The sequence below is a fragment of the Arvicanthis niloticus genome, chromosome 5 (assembly GCF_011762505.2).
Source record: "Arvicanthis niloticus isolate mArvNil1 chromosome 5, mArvNil1.pat.X, whole genome shotgun sequence".
Lineage (NCBI taxonomy): Eukaryota > Metazoa > Chordata > Mammalia > Rodentia > Muridae > Arvicanthis > Arvicanthis niloticus.
Window position 1 is genome coordinate 5815738 of NC_047662.1, and position 14129 is coordinate 5829866.

General features: G+C 43.2%; 1 protein-coding gene across 9 annotated transcripts in view; it reads right to left on the minus strand.

Moving 5' to 3' along the window:
* Positions 1–14129, minus strand: part of Rere (arginine-glutamic acid dipeptide repeats) — a 342417-nt gene that overhangs the window by 139645 nt on the left and 188643 nt on the right. For all 9 annotated transcript variants that reach the window (XM_076933703.1, XM_034501835.2, XM_034501837.2 and 6 more), the window contains one exon: positions 758–863. In XM_076933703.1, coding sequence (XP_076789818.1) covers positions 758–863 — 106 coding nt within the window. The remainder of the gene's footprint in view (positions 1–757; positions 864–14129) is intronic.

Genomic DNA, 14129 nt, shown 5'->3' on the forward strand with positions numbered 1-14129 from the left:
TCTATCACTAGGTTACATACAGGAGCTTAAAAATTACATTACTAGCTGGGCAGTGGTGGCGCACACCTTTAATCCCAGTACTTGGGAGGCAGAGGCAGGTGGATTTCTGAGTTCGAGGCCAGCCTGGTCTACAGAGTGAGTTCCAGAACAGCCAGGGCTACACAGAGAAACCCTGTCTCGAAAAACCAAAAAAAAAAAAAAAACACCAAAACCCCAAAAAAACCAAACCAACCAAACAAAACCCCAAAATAAACAACCCCCCCCAAAAACAACAACAAAAAAATTACACTACTACTATTAAAAAAAAACCCTGCATTACCACGTGCTCAGAGGTTTTCTTCCCCCTCAGTATCTTTGTTTTGGTATCTTTGTCTTGGTATTTTTGGTATATGTATACATGCATGTCATGTGTAGTGAGCATCGACAGGCTACAGGCACTGGACCCCTGAAACTGGCGTTAGAGGTTGCTGTGAGCTGCCTGATGTAGGCTCTGGGGACTGAATGCAGATCCTCTCCAAGAGCAGTGAATGACTTAATCAATGAGCTATGTCTCCAGGCCTCTCTCTCTTGCTGTTTGCTTTTAGAGAAAATGAAAAATAATGCAAAAGCAAGGGTGAGGGGATCTAGCAATGTTCTTTATTGCAAACTCTTTTGAGAGAAATTATATCAGAAATAATATTCATTTATCTGATGTTTTTAAAAAGAACTTTACCCAAAGCTAAGATTTACAAATATGTCATCACAAGGAAGTACATACCGTTTTCATTATGCCGATCCTGAACCAAATGCTGATAGACAGAATCTGGAACTTCAGACTGACGGTAGTACCATTTGACGTTCATGAGTAGATGGTCCCTCTTACTCTGAAAAGGAAAATCTAACAGCATTAGGAACAGGTTTCAGGTGCCTGCAAGTGCACATCATACCTACGACCAAAAGCCCTGTCCACAGTGGACAGGCAGGCAGCAGGAAACGGGACTGACAGCAGAGTCACTGGCCCAGGCCACCGCACCCCTCAGATCATAACCCTGCAACTGCTTACTTCAGAGACAAGAGAGGTAGATCTTGAAGCTTCTCGGTGTGGCTAATTTACTATTATATCTTCCCTTAATGGTAATGAAGTTCACTACATGAGAACGTACTTCTACCTTAATCCTTAACCATTTTGGTAAATAATAAACTGAGCACATTACTGAGGCATATTAACAGTAACAAGCTAGAAAGAACTTACCCAGAGACACCTGACAGTCTCTTCCCCTCCCAGGGTTTGCCTGTCATAAACTGTCTCAAATTCTCCCTTCACTGTGAGCCAAAGAACTGTATGGAAATCACTGCTGCACGCAGAAATGATAAAGCACACCACAGACAATAGGTGGTGATGAGAATGTACACCCAACAATAGGACAAACCTGCCTCATTTATCCCTGATCCCGAAAACAGAACAGTTTATGCATTACTACTACTGGTTAAAAAAAAAAAAAAAAAAAAAAAAAAAAAAAAAAAAAAAAAAAACAAAGAACCTTGTGTCCATCACTGTCCTGGAAACATCTGTATGAGAACTAAGCATATATTTCTAAAAGTTAACTTTGTTTTCTGCTCAATCAAAGACAGCAGACATTGCCTCTTCTGTTTGCAGGCTACAGGGTATAGCCTGGAGTCTACTGCTTGTATGTTAGGTTGTGAGAGAGCTCAACCCAGACAGCACTTCCATTCCTGGGCGTCATGAAACAGTGTCAACCCCTGGGACAGACCTACGTGAGGACAGGGCAGTACTGTCCCTCTTGACAGCTTCTAACTCTTCTCAGAGGCTCACTGGCCACAACTGTAGTAGCCAAAGCTCAAAAACTACCTCATATTTGTAAAGAGGACAGCTGAATTCTGAAACATGCTAAGGACCCTCATTATTGAAGGAAGACAGATCTTAGTTTACTGAAGAGACCAATCTAGTCTGCACTACAGGACCAGCAAAGGCAGGCAAAGAACTGCCTTAAATGTCAACATAACTGAGAATGTAGAGTGCTGTCTCATAGTATGTACCAGAGACTCTATGATTCTTACTTTGCGTCAACTATCAAGCACAAATGGCTACAGAAAAAGGGCATTGCCCATCGGCTCACATTAAAAAAACTATGCACACAAAGGATAGGCATGATGTATAGGCCTTGGTTTTTAGCATTCATATTTTTACATTGAAAAGTTTAATGGAAAAAAATTAGTCTGTACTGTTTATTCTACAGAAGAAACATTGACAACAAACAGTATGCAAAGGTCACAGAAAAAGTGAAGTCAGTGTTCAAAGAAAGGAGCAGCCCCCTTCTGCAGGAGACTATGACACAACTGTGTAACCTGGGGGAAGATGGGACTCTTTCTCAGTGAAAGCAGAGACCAGACAGACTGACCGACCAAGTGGGATTCCAGCATGCAGCACAGAACGCTCCATGCTCAGACTGAGAAGAAGTTGAACCCTAGCCGCTGTCTGACGACTGGGATCTTTTAATTCACCTATGGCCACACACACACAGGTACTGACAGGTAGGATGCACCAGGCATGGAAAGTGCAGCTAAAGCATTCGAAGAACAGAACATGTGACCATACAACACACACACACACCTTGCATAAGGCTTATTCTGCCAAGACCCAAGAAAAACACTTGTCCATTTTATCCCAAGGTGAGAAAATTAAGAACATGACCAGGACAGCATCACCAGTTTAAAAAAGACACCAGGGCTGGTTTGGAACCTGGCATGGGCTCACTGAAATGAGACACAGTTGCAAGCTCACCTACCTTTGCAGCACTGACACATGCCTGATCTGATGACTGTCCCCTGCAACTGTCAAATGCTGCATCTTCCCTAAGTTTGGCAGTAAAAATGTCTCTAAGCATTACTAACTCTGTATATGTGGACAAAATGAAGTCAGTCACTTGAAAAACATAGACCTAAAAGATTTTTTATCTGTTTTATTTAGGGTTTAAACACTACCACCACCACCACCACCACCACCACCACCACCACCACCACCACCACCACCACCAACAACAACAACAACAAAACAAAACAGAAACCAAAGCCAGAATGATCCCATGAAACCTGGCCCAAGCACTCAGGAGTAAAGGTCACAATTCACTAGAAAGCACAGGAAAGCTTGTCACCATGAACTCCCAATGTCACAACTCATGTCTGTGTGAGTCTGGTCACTTTCTAAGATTCTGAGTTTCTCTTTTGTCCTGGAAAGTGAGAATAATTTAAAGAACTTGTAAGAATGTAAAGGGAGCATCTGAAAGCAGGTGAATGTTTAAGGAAAAGCCCCATCGTCTGTCAGGAACCTGTGGAGAGATGCTGGAGCCATTCTCCCTCCAGATCCAGAGAGTTCTGTGTAAGGGGTGGTGCTGGCCTCCAACAGACATTTACAGGTTCACAAGGATGAGTACTTCCCAGAGCAGCTGGGAATCCAGGTTACCAGCAGCTCCATCAACTGTACTCTAATATTTAAGCAGCTACACATTTCTGCTACACTTGTAAGATGCCTAAAAACATGAATTCATCAGAAACGCTTTGGATTCAATGACTGACAACTGTAAATTATTTTTTTTTCTGAATCTAGCAATAGATACTGGAAACTATTAGTCAGATGTGTTAGTTCTACATTACCAGTTACCAACTGACCCACACATGCTCATTAATTCCAGATAACAGAACAAAACACCTACTCTGCCTTACTTGTAAGTAGACCTGCAACTCTCAAGGAGCTGCTGGAGCTCCTGACGCAGTCCTGCCCATTGGCCAGGGGGCGGCAGTATTGTGTCAAAAACATGAATATTTAAGATCATACTTCCACAGATGGAGCACAACAAAGGTAGAGTCAAATGAAAGAACAACTGTAAACATATGTGCGCATCTGAAATGGCACCATGCTTCTACGTAGGCCAGTGATTTGATGACAGAAACAATCGGTAAAAGTAATGCAGGGGGCTATTTCACAGTAGTGAGCTAAACTGTAAGATAAGACTGTAGTTCCGTCTGTACCCACTAGTGACTTAGCAGCCTATGGGTCTCTTAAGAAGGGAAGGAAGGGATGGAAGGTCAATTGATTTCCAGGGTCTCTTCATATGTTTATAACTATATGTCCCCCACAGACCAGGACCAACACACAAAAACAGAACTTTGGTGTGTCTGCTCACTGGCTTTACCTGTGTTACCATCCTAAGGTTACAATGTCTTCTCTGGAGGACACTGCAGCAGCAGCTCTCAGGTCAAAGGCCACACCACACTGGAGGTTGCTGAACCTTAATTATGGGAAGGCCTCCTCTGATTTCTACTCCTTTTAAGTTAATAGCTTGCTTAAAATCACCAAAAATTAAAACCAAAAAGTAAACCCAGGAATCCTGTGGCTTACCACAAACTACCTGGGTCTGAATCCTGGTTCTTTATAATGCCCTAAGCTCTAACTCGCAAATAACACGCAGCCTCAGCTTTCTGAGTCCCTTGCTCACCAGGCTGTGAAGACTGGGTCCATTCATATGGAAGCTGAGTAATGTTTACCTCTCAATAAACCTCCATCACTGTCACTATTCTGCAGAGGAAGAGAACTGGCCACAGGTTTTGCTTTTCTCAGACTCAATGCTCTGAAGCTGTGGGCTTCATCACTTTAAGAATTCTAGAAGCAGATCAAGTGTTTCTAATGGTGTGCTCATGATTTACTATTGATACAACTGAACACTAACACAAATCTCACAGAATTTTATTGCCTTCACTAAATACTGAACCAATAAGAGACACTTCCAGGATGAAGGCCCCCTGGGCAGGATTTCTAAAGGAAAAAAGAAACAGTAGGAAGTAAAGGCTTCCCACTCACTATCTTAGATTCACACAAAAATGAAGGTCAGGAGGTCAGACACCACAGAGCTAACAACCCATCAAAGAAGGCTATGGCTATTTGCTAGGGGAGGGTTCACAAGAGCTGCTGGGCTGGAGGACGAGGGTGTGCCAGGCAGGCTAACATTGGGAGTCACTGCTCTTCAATTCCTCGACCGCCTGTTTCCATTCCCAAGCGATAGGTTTGCAGGTGCATGGCATGATGTTTGGCTGTGCTGCCCTTAACAGTAGAGACACACAGATAAGATATGTGTAAAGAGAAATTTGAAATGTGAGACAATCACAGCAAACTAAGGCCATTAGACACCTCACACAGCACTGTCATGGTTACCACAAGGTAACCTGAGTGGATAAAGGATAGACAGCAATGTACTTCTGTGAGTGTCTGCACAGGTGCCTTCACAGGCCAGTGAGTGCCCATGGGCTGAGTAAGACAGACCCACCTTCACAATGCCAGCATCATCCCATCGGTTTTGGGCCTGTACAAATTAAGTGTAAAGCAAAGGGAAATTCTGGAGCCGAGAGGGTGGTGACCTCGGCCCTACAGCATTAGCTTCTCGGGCTCTAAAGTCCGCAGACCCGCTAAGTCATGCTACCAGCTTCCCCAGGTCTCCAGTGGGCAGGTGACCCCAGGTAAGACCTCACTACTTCCATAATGATGTGAGCCATCCCTGCTACACCCGCCCTCCCCCTTCTCTCATTGGTTCTCTCTCTCTGGAAGACACTGACTAATGTACTAAAAATTAAACACAGGCCTTGAAAAAGTTCAAACTTTGGGTTCTAAGGCTCAATTTTACAGGACAGGCAACTAAAAATTAACTAATTCTCATCTAAATAATATGTTTACTCCAGGAGCTATGGTAACACCAGATAAACATAATCACAAATTTTCTATTTGATCCAAAGGATATCTCTCTCATTACAGGGAGAGAAAATATTTGTTCAGTCGGCTTAGTAAAAAACTGCTTTGTTTCCCTAAGCTCCTGTCAAAGCTCTTGACTATTTTAGGGACTTCTTTTATTAAAACTCAAGCCTCAACAACCTTAAATTTGGCAACTTACTAATAACTGAGTGGCAGTTGACAGTAATGGTGACGCCTGAGTGGAGGACCAGAGAGGGAGCTATAGGATGTATAACAGAGGTGGAAAGCTGGGGTTCTGACTGAGAAGGGGCACACAGCTCATACACTGAAGGTCGGTCTGGTTTGCATTGGTGGACTGTTTAGGAAAGGTTAGTAGGTATGGCCTTGCTGGAGGTGTGTCACTGGGGGTGGCCTCGCCTCTGCCTCCCATTAGCTCTTAATTAAGTGCTTTCTGGTATAAATTAGTCATGGTGTCTCTTTACAGCAATAGAACAGTGAAAACATCCTGACCACAGGGCACTAAAATACTACAAGGTGTACAAGCTGAGTCTAACATCTCATGATCACACTTATCACATGATTTTAAAAATTAAAATGACCAACTCACGGTTAAAGATGAGATGTTTCTCAGAGACTGCTCTTAAATTTGATGGCAAAATATTCTGAAGATTTGTATTGGTCAACATCGGTTTTATGCCCTCAATCTTCTTAAACCCAGTCTGTCTCTCTGACACAGGGTCTCTGGCTGGCCTGGAACTCATTATGTAGACCAAGCATGCTGGCCTCAAAATCACAGAGATCTACCTCTTGCCTCCTGAATGCTGAAATTAAAAGTGCCACCATACCCAGGCATTGAGTAAAGTCTTAAAAATTACTGAGGTCCCCCCATCTCAATTTTTTTCTTTTTCTTTTAAAATGTGTGTTAGTGTTTTGCCTGCGTCTGTGTGAGGGTGTCAGATTCTGGAGTTACAAGCAGTTGTGAGCTGCCATGTGGGTGCTGGTATTTGAAGCTGGGTATTCTGGAAAAACAATCAGTACTCTTAACCACTGAGCCCCCCCAGAGGTTTTTTTGTTGTTGTTTTCTGTTTTTGTTTTGTATTTTTTTTTTTTTTTTTTTTTTTTTTGGTTTTTCAAGACAGGGTTTCTCTGTGTAGCCCTGGCTGTCCTGGAACTCACTCTGTAGACCAGGCTGGCCTCGAACTCAGAAATCCGCCTGCCTCTGCCTCCCAAGTGCTGGGATTAAAGGCGTGTGCCACCACTGCCTGGCCCCAGAGTTAAATTTTATTTTAATAGAGACCAAGGGAATCAGATGCCTCTGTAACTGGAGTGACAGGTAGGTGTGAGCCACCTGGTATGGTGCTGGGAAGTGAACTTAGGCCTGGGAGAGCAGTGTGTACTTAACTACTGAGCTATCCTCCCAGTCCTGGTTTTGTTTAGAGACAGGTTCTCACTATATAACTTTGGCTGTCCAGAAACTCCCAGGCCTCAAACTCACAGGGATACATTTGGCTCTGCCTCCTGCTCCCTGAGATTTAAGGTGTGTGCCCCATGTTCAGCAAGACTATATTTTCAACCAAATTCAAAAAACGAACACTACTTTTAATTTCACTTTCTTCTGGAGCTGGAACTTTCAGGCCCCTGACCTCAGCTTTTCTGACGTTGACGTTTCTGCCTTCAGTGGTCCTACAGTATCACCATCTGTGAGATGCACTTGTGAGAGAATGTGCGTGAAAAGGAACGTGGAGTCTTGGTATCATGGAAATGATGTTACTGGCAGGCCCTGGGACCAAACCCAGCTGCTCTCCAGATGAAGCAAAGGAGTGTCCAATGGTCACTGCCAGACTCTGCAGCAAACAGTCACATCTATTTTAAAGGAGCCTAGCAACACTGCCCACCCAGTCCCAGCCTAGCAACACTGCCCACCCAGTCCCAGCCTAGCAACACTGTCCACCCAGTCCCAGCCTAGCAACACTGCCCGCCCAGTCCCAGCCTAGCAACACTGCCCACCCAGTTCCAAGGGCTGAGCTTTCTGTTCTACTGCTTCCTGAACTGCGCTTCAAGATGGCAGGCCTGGTTAATACCATAAAATAACTTTCAGAGAACAAACATTTGCATTTAAGACTTGCAGGTTAGAAGTCACTGTTTAAGTTAAAGTTTGCCCACATAACAACAGAAATCTAATTACAGCTAACAATCCTAACTGGTCATAAATAATTCAAATAGCTGGTTAAGAAAGGAGACAATCAGTAGAAACACTGAAAAACTACATTTCCCGTTTTTATGTAAATTAGTTTTTCTTGTTTTAGATGTCTTATTTTTTCTTCTTCCTACTTACTCAAACCAAAACAAAGACTGTAACCTCTAATACCTGTTGTCTATTTATAACTTTTCCATCTGCACCATTTTTCTAATATAAACATGCCCTGAAAGTGTATCTTAGTCAGTGTGTATCAGAAAACAAAGGGCCACTGGCTGCTACAAAGGAGAAATGGAAGCAGGAAATGAGAAGGCTTGGTTAATCCCTGGTTAGTGTATTCAGTCAAGTGTAAGCAGAGCTGGGAAAAACTCTTTTTAAAAAAAAGTGTGGAGGTGGGGATGGCAATGAAAAAAATCCAAGAGACACAAACACTTTAAATAGGGATTTTTGTCAAAAAACTTCTCCATCATGTTCCAGCAGTAATGTCTTAGAATGATTTTTTTTTTTAAATAACCCCATGTTTTCTTATAACTTATTTATTTTATGTATGTGAGTATACTGTAGCTGTCTTCAGACACACCAGAAGAGGGCATCAGATCCCATTACAGATGGCTGTGAGCCACCATGTAGTTGCTGGGAATTGAACTCAGGACCTCTGGAAGAACAGTCAGTGCTCTTAACCACTGAGCCATCTCTCCAGCCCCCTAGAGTGATTTTTTTTTTTTTAAATCATTGGGCTCATTTTTGAAAAACCAGTTTTAGTTTTAGGTTATTCTTTAATAATTGAGCTATAACTTACATAAAATAAAATTACTTGTAATGGCCAGGCAGTGGTGGCACATGCCTTTAATCCCAGGCAGAGGCAGGCGGATTTCTGAGTTGGAGGCCAGCCTGGTCTACAGAGTGAGTTCCAGGACAGCCAGGGCTATACAGAGAAACCCTGTGTCGAAAAACCGAAACAAACAAACAAACAAACAAACAAACAAAATTACTTGTAATGCTGAATAACTTTGAGACATGTACCAAAATTGTGTTATCAGCCCAGACACAGGATAGGGACCACTTCCATTACCACTAAAAGGCAACTCATAGGGCCATGATGGCTGTGTTCAGTCAGCTGGCACTTGAGCTTACTAGAAAGTGGTGTCCTGATCTCAATTCTTCCCTCTGCTCTCCCCCACACTCTCTATGTTTATAGGAACAAACCATTCCATGGACATGCTGTGCACCTATCTCCACCACGAATGCCTACAGACAAACAAAACTCCAGGTAAAGGTCAAGCCAACTGTCAGGTAAAGATGTAATATGGACTCTAGAAACTTCCAGAGGTAATAGTGAAAACAACTGGCAATAGTAAAAACAACTGGCAAAAATAAGTGCTAATCCATTTTTAGGCATTCTTTCATCAAACCATATAATCAGTACTTAATGACCGCCTGCTAGGTACTGAGTGTTCTAGAAAAGGTCAGTGAGAAGAGTTGGGATGAGGATGTCCAGAGAACCTGCAAAGCTTGAATTCCACAGAGTAGCAGTCCAACTCCTGGGCCCTAATTCAGATAACCACTAAGTGTGGGGAGGCCAAAGAAAAAAGTCAGGAGCAATGAAACCTGCCATTTAGTAACCACAGGACACCAGGCAAACAATACTTATTTACACTGCTATTAATTTCTTTGAATATTATGTTCATTAAAATTAGTATTCTTCTCACAAGTTCCTGAGGATGGAAAGAAAGAGCTAGAAAGGTAGCTTTGACTGCTTCGTGAGTAGAAAGAGGAGGAGGATGTAAGGAACCCTAATGAATCCTATGACTAAGCATTAAAACTGATGTCATGGCCCTGTGCAGCCCAGAACACCACCAAAGGGCTGGATACACCTGTCACAGGAAGCTCTCTGCTTACAAGACTGCAGAACCCCAAATGCAGCTGTCTTACCTTGTTTGCTCAGCTTAGGCTCAGCTTGTTCAAGAAACCTCTCAAAGGTTTCATTCATCCTTGAAACTATGACCTAACACAGTCACTGTGGTAAGCATCCCATATGAACAGGAAAAGAACGTGCATCTGAGCAGCTGTTAGAAATACGACCTGGCTGGTTGGTGGCACACACACCTTTTTTTTTTTTTTTTTTAAAGATGTATAGAAAGTATTTATATATATGAATACACTGTAGCTGTCTACAGACACACCAGAAGAGGGCATTGGATCCCATTACAGATGGTTGAGAGCTACCACGTGGATGCTGGGAATTGAACTCAGGAGATCTCTGGAAGAGCAGTCAATGCTTTTAACCACTGAGCCATCTCTCCAACCCCAGTGGCACACACCTTTAATCAAAGCACATGGGAGGCAGAATCAGGGGGGGACCTCTGTGAGTGAGTTTGAGGCCAGCCTGGTCTACAAAGTAAGTTCCAGGACACCTAGCTAGGGCTCTGTTACACAGAGAAAGCCTGTCTTAAAAAACAAAATGGAAAGGAAGAAAAAAAAAAATGACACCTTGCAAATGACAAGTAGTCAAATTAAACCACTGCCCAATATTCTGTAACTACTGTCCAAAAGCCTTGTATTCTCTAACGTGCTAATCTGAATGCCCACTACTGCAGGAGATATGCTGGAATCTTTGCAATTGCCTGAATATTCATCAACAGAATGAAAACAAATTGCAATATATCCTTATGATGAGATACTGTACAGCAAGGAAAAAAATCAACATACAACGTAGATGAACTTCACACAGGTATACAAGCAAGCATGAAATTCTCCTGGTAGATGTTGTCCCAAGTGAGCAGTGCTTGTCTGCAAAGCACAGAGTGGCAGGCCCAGGGGAAGCAGTGAGACAGGGCAGAGGAAGAGGAAGAGGAAAAAAAGGAAGAGGAAAAAAAGCCTTTTAAACGTGAAACCCTGAGGAAACATAAATAAAACATAACCCAACAGAGATGATGCTGTTCAGGTTGGCAGGTCCACATTGGTAAAGTTGCCAGATCAGATCATCCTAGAAAAGCAGACTCTCACTTCCACAGAGGCACACACTGCACACACAGGCACACACAGGCACACACCGCACACACTGCACACACAGGCATAGAGGTGCACATACAGGCACATACAGCGCACACCATGCACAGAAGTAGGTACACACAGGCACACTGTGCAGAGCCTTGTGGAGGAAACCTGGATAACAATTATCAAAATAACAAGTCCATTCCTCAGCTGTTTACCCAACAGTACTACCCATAGCAATTGATTCTAAAATTTTAAACTATATTTCATTTTATGTGTATGAGTGTTTGCCTGAATGTGTGCAAGTGTATATACCATCTGTGTGCAGTGCCCAGAGGCTAGAAGATGATGCCAGGTGCCCTGGAACTGGAGTTATAGGTCAACTGAGTGTCACCTGCTGTGCGTCCTGGAAAGTGGATCCAAGTCCTCTGCACGTGCTGGGAGTGCTCTTGATGGCTGACCCAGCTCTCCTGTCTCTCTAAAAATATTTTTTGCACATACACAAAATAACTATAAAAAAATCTGATATCCATAGCTATTTGAGGTTATCCCTGGCCACTCTCCCTAAGACTGCCTCAAGAAGAGGAGGACAGGCCCAGGATTGATTGACTGTACTAATCAAACTATAAAATAGCTAAATAATAAAATCATACAGACATATATTTTCTAAAACGGGGAATGAGGCAAGGGCCTCATTAGTGGATGCCACCACTAACCTTAGCATTCAGAAAGCAGAGGCAAGTGGATCTCTGTGAGTCCAAAGCCTGGTCTACATAGTGAGCTTCAGGCCAGGCAGAATTACACAGTGAGTCATTGTTCGAAAAGAAAAGAAAATGAAAGAAAAGGGGAGGAGGTGAGTCGGAGAGGAAGAAATTTTTGCATGTCAGGAAACTAGTTGTGGAACAGTGTGCCTATCTTACAAATTCATTTAGACACATGCACCGAGACACTTTAAGAGCACAGGAACCATTCACAATCACCTATATGAGGTAAGGTTTGAAGAAATAACAATTTAGGCAAGTAGAGCCCCCCAGAATAGGATAAAGATATCAGGCTACCTTTTAGTAATGTTAGCACATGTGTACAGGTATTTCTGGTGAAAACTAACTGGAATTTTTAGCGTGCATGTATGCATTTACTTTTGGGGTGCCAAAAGACAACTTGTAGGAGTTGGTGCTGTCCCCACCCCCGAGTGAGTCATGCAGACTGAATTCAGGTCAATCATGTTTGATACTGAGTGCTTTTACCTGCCTAGTCATCTCACTGGCTGTCAAAATTAACTTTAAAAAACAAAACAGGCTGTTTAGCCTCAGCCATGGGCCTTTGTTTTCTTTCCCTCTTTCTGCTGCTTCTTTCAATATAGCTGTCCATCCAGTAGATGACAGACAACATCTAGCAGGCAAAACATAAATCCCGTATGCCATTTGTGCATAGAACTGAATCTGAGTTTGGATGCTCAGAACCCATGTAGAGAGTTACATTTGGTGGCCGTGCCAACTATGCCAGTGATGGAGGCGCACAGACAGGAGGAATCCAAGAGAACACCCCCCCGCCCCCCCCCCCGCCCCCCCGCCAGGCTCCCAGGACTCTAGGAGAGAGAGCTCTAGGTTCAGTGAGACTCCTGTCTCAAAAAATAAGTGCCGTGCTAAAGACGCCCAGCGCTGACCTCTGGTCTCTAGGCCATGCACCCGCACACCACTGTGAAAGCGGCTAAATCTGTAACATATCCTCAGCTGACTGGACAGGGAAGCTGCACACACCGTTGTCCCCACCCGTGATCTATTACTTTTCAGAGGACCTCATCTCTAAAATGCTCACAGATCTATGAATGTAAAGTGCACAGCAGCTTTAACAATGGATGTAAAGAGTCTCTTACAGAATAAGGTATGTTATTCAGAGCTATCTTAGAAAACAAGCTCTGAATGGAAATCCAAGTTGCTCAAGCCTGTTCACACTGTCCCTTCCAGGCAGGCTGTGTGCACACTTGGGGACAGGGAAGTCATTAATAGGGTGTTTGAAACCTTCCTGAAAGCAAGCCAGGAGCACGATTTTTATCATACCATTTTCTATGTTTGCTATCTCCACAAACTCCTCTTCAATTACAGATTACATCTTTCCAAGAGAACAATGTGACAGCAAACTGCTGATGAAGGGTTGACGGCAGTCCTCTTCACATTGGCCCGATAGCATTTCTATGCCTGCATTGTATATGCTGACCTTGTAAATCACATGCTTACTGTCACGCACAATGACCAGTTACCTAACAGCTAAGGGTATTATCACAAATGTATTGAACTAATCTTTGAATATATATTGCTGTCCACACTGCCCCATGCTTGAGGGCCACTATGTTGCGAACCACACTGCCCTCATACTTTGGGGCTAAATGCTCTGGTCCTCGGGTCAGGGTCTAGCAAGAGAGAGAGTGGAGGGGAAGAGACTCGAAGAATGGAGACAAGACAGGGTGTGTGGTCAAGTCTCTTTTCTCTAGTCTTGTTAATTGAAAGGAATTCCTGGGTATTTATATGCTTTGCCACGTGCCTTGTAGGTGTGGATCAAGTGCACCTTGCAGCTGGGGGCACTAAACAGCAAAACAAGATATGTGGGATAAACAAGATATTTATCAGAGTGTGTTCTGCTGTTGTAGGCTGTTGAAAAACAAGTCTCTTATCAGGGTATATGGCTCAAGACGGCTGCAAAGCTGATAGCTGCTTTCTACTAGGAGTTGGCTCCCAACAAATATATGCTCCAAAAATTAAATTCCTTTATAGTTTTCTACCTTTAAACCTAAAGGCAGGCAACACTGAAACTGAATGCCATCCACAGGCCCCTCACAACTGCCATGAAATGTCACTTACACTACAGAGTTCACATCCAATTACTGAACACAAGCAGCCAGACCATCTATCACTTACATTAAAACAAGCAGAAAGCAGCAGTAAGGCTGTTGGAAGCCATCACATGGTTTAAATGGATTTCTCACCTTTCAAATATCAAGGGGTTCTCTTTCCCAGAACAGCTCACCACGGGGTTGGCCTTTTAACAAAGAGAGCTTCCCAAGTTGAAAGAACATTCAGCAGATAGGACACACAGCAAAGCCCAGTTCAAAGCGAGAGACATCTGCCCCTTGTGTTAAAATACAAAACAGTAAAGGCTCTTTTATATTAAAAATAATAAATACATGTAAAAGGAAAGTTTTTT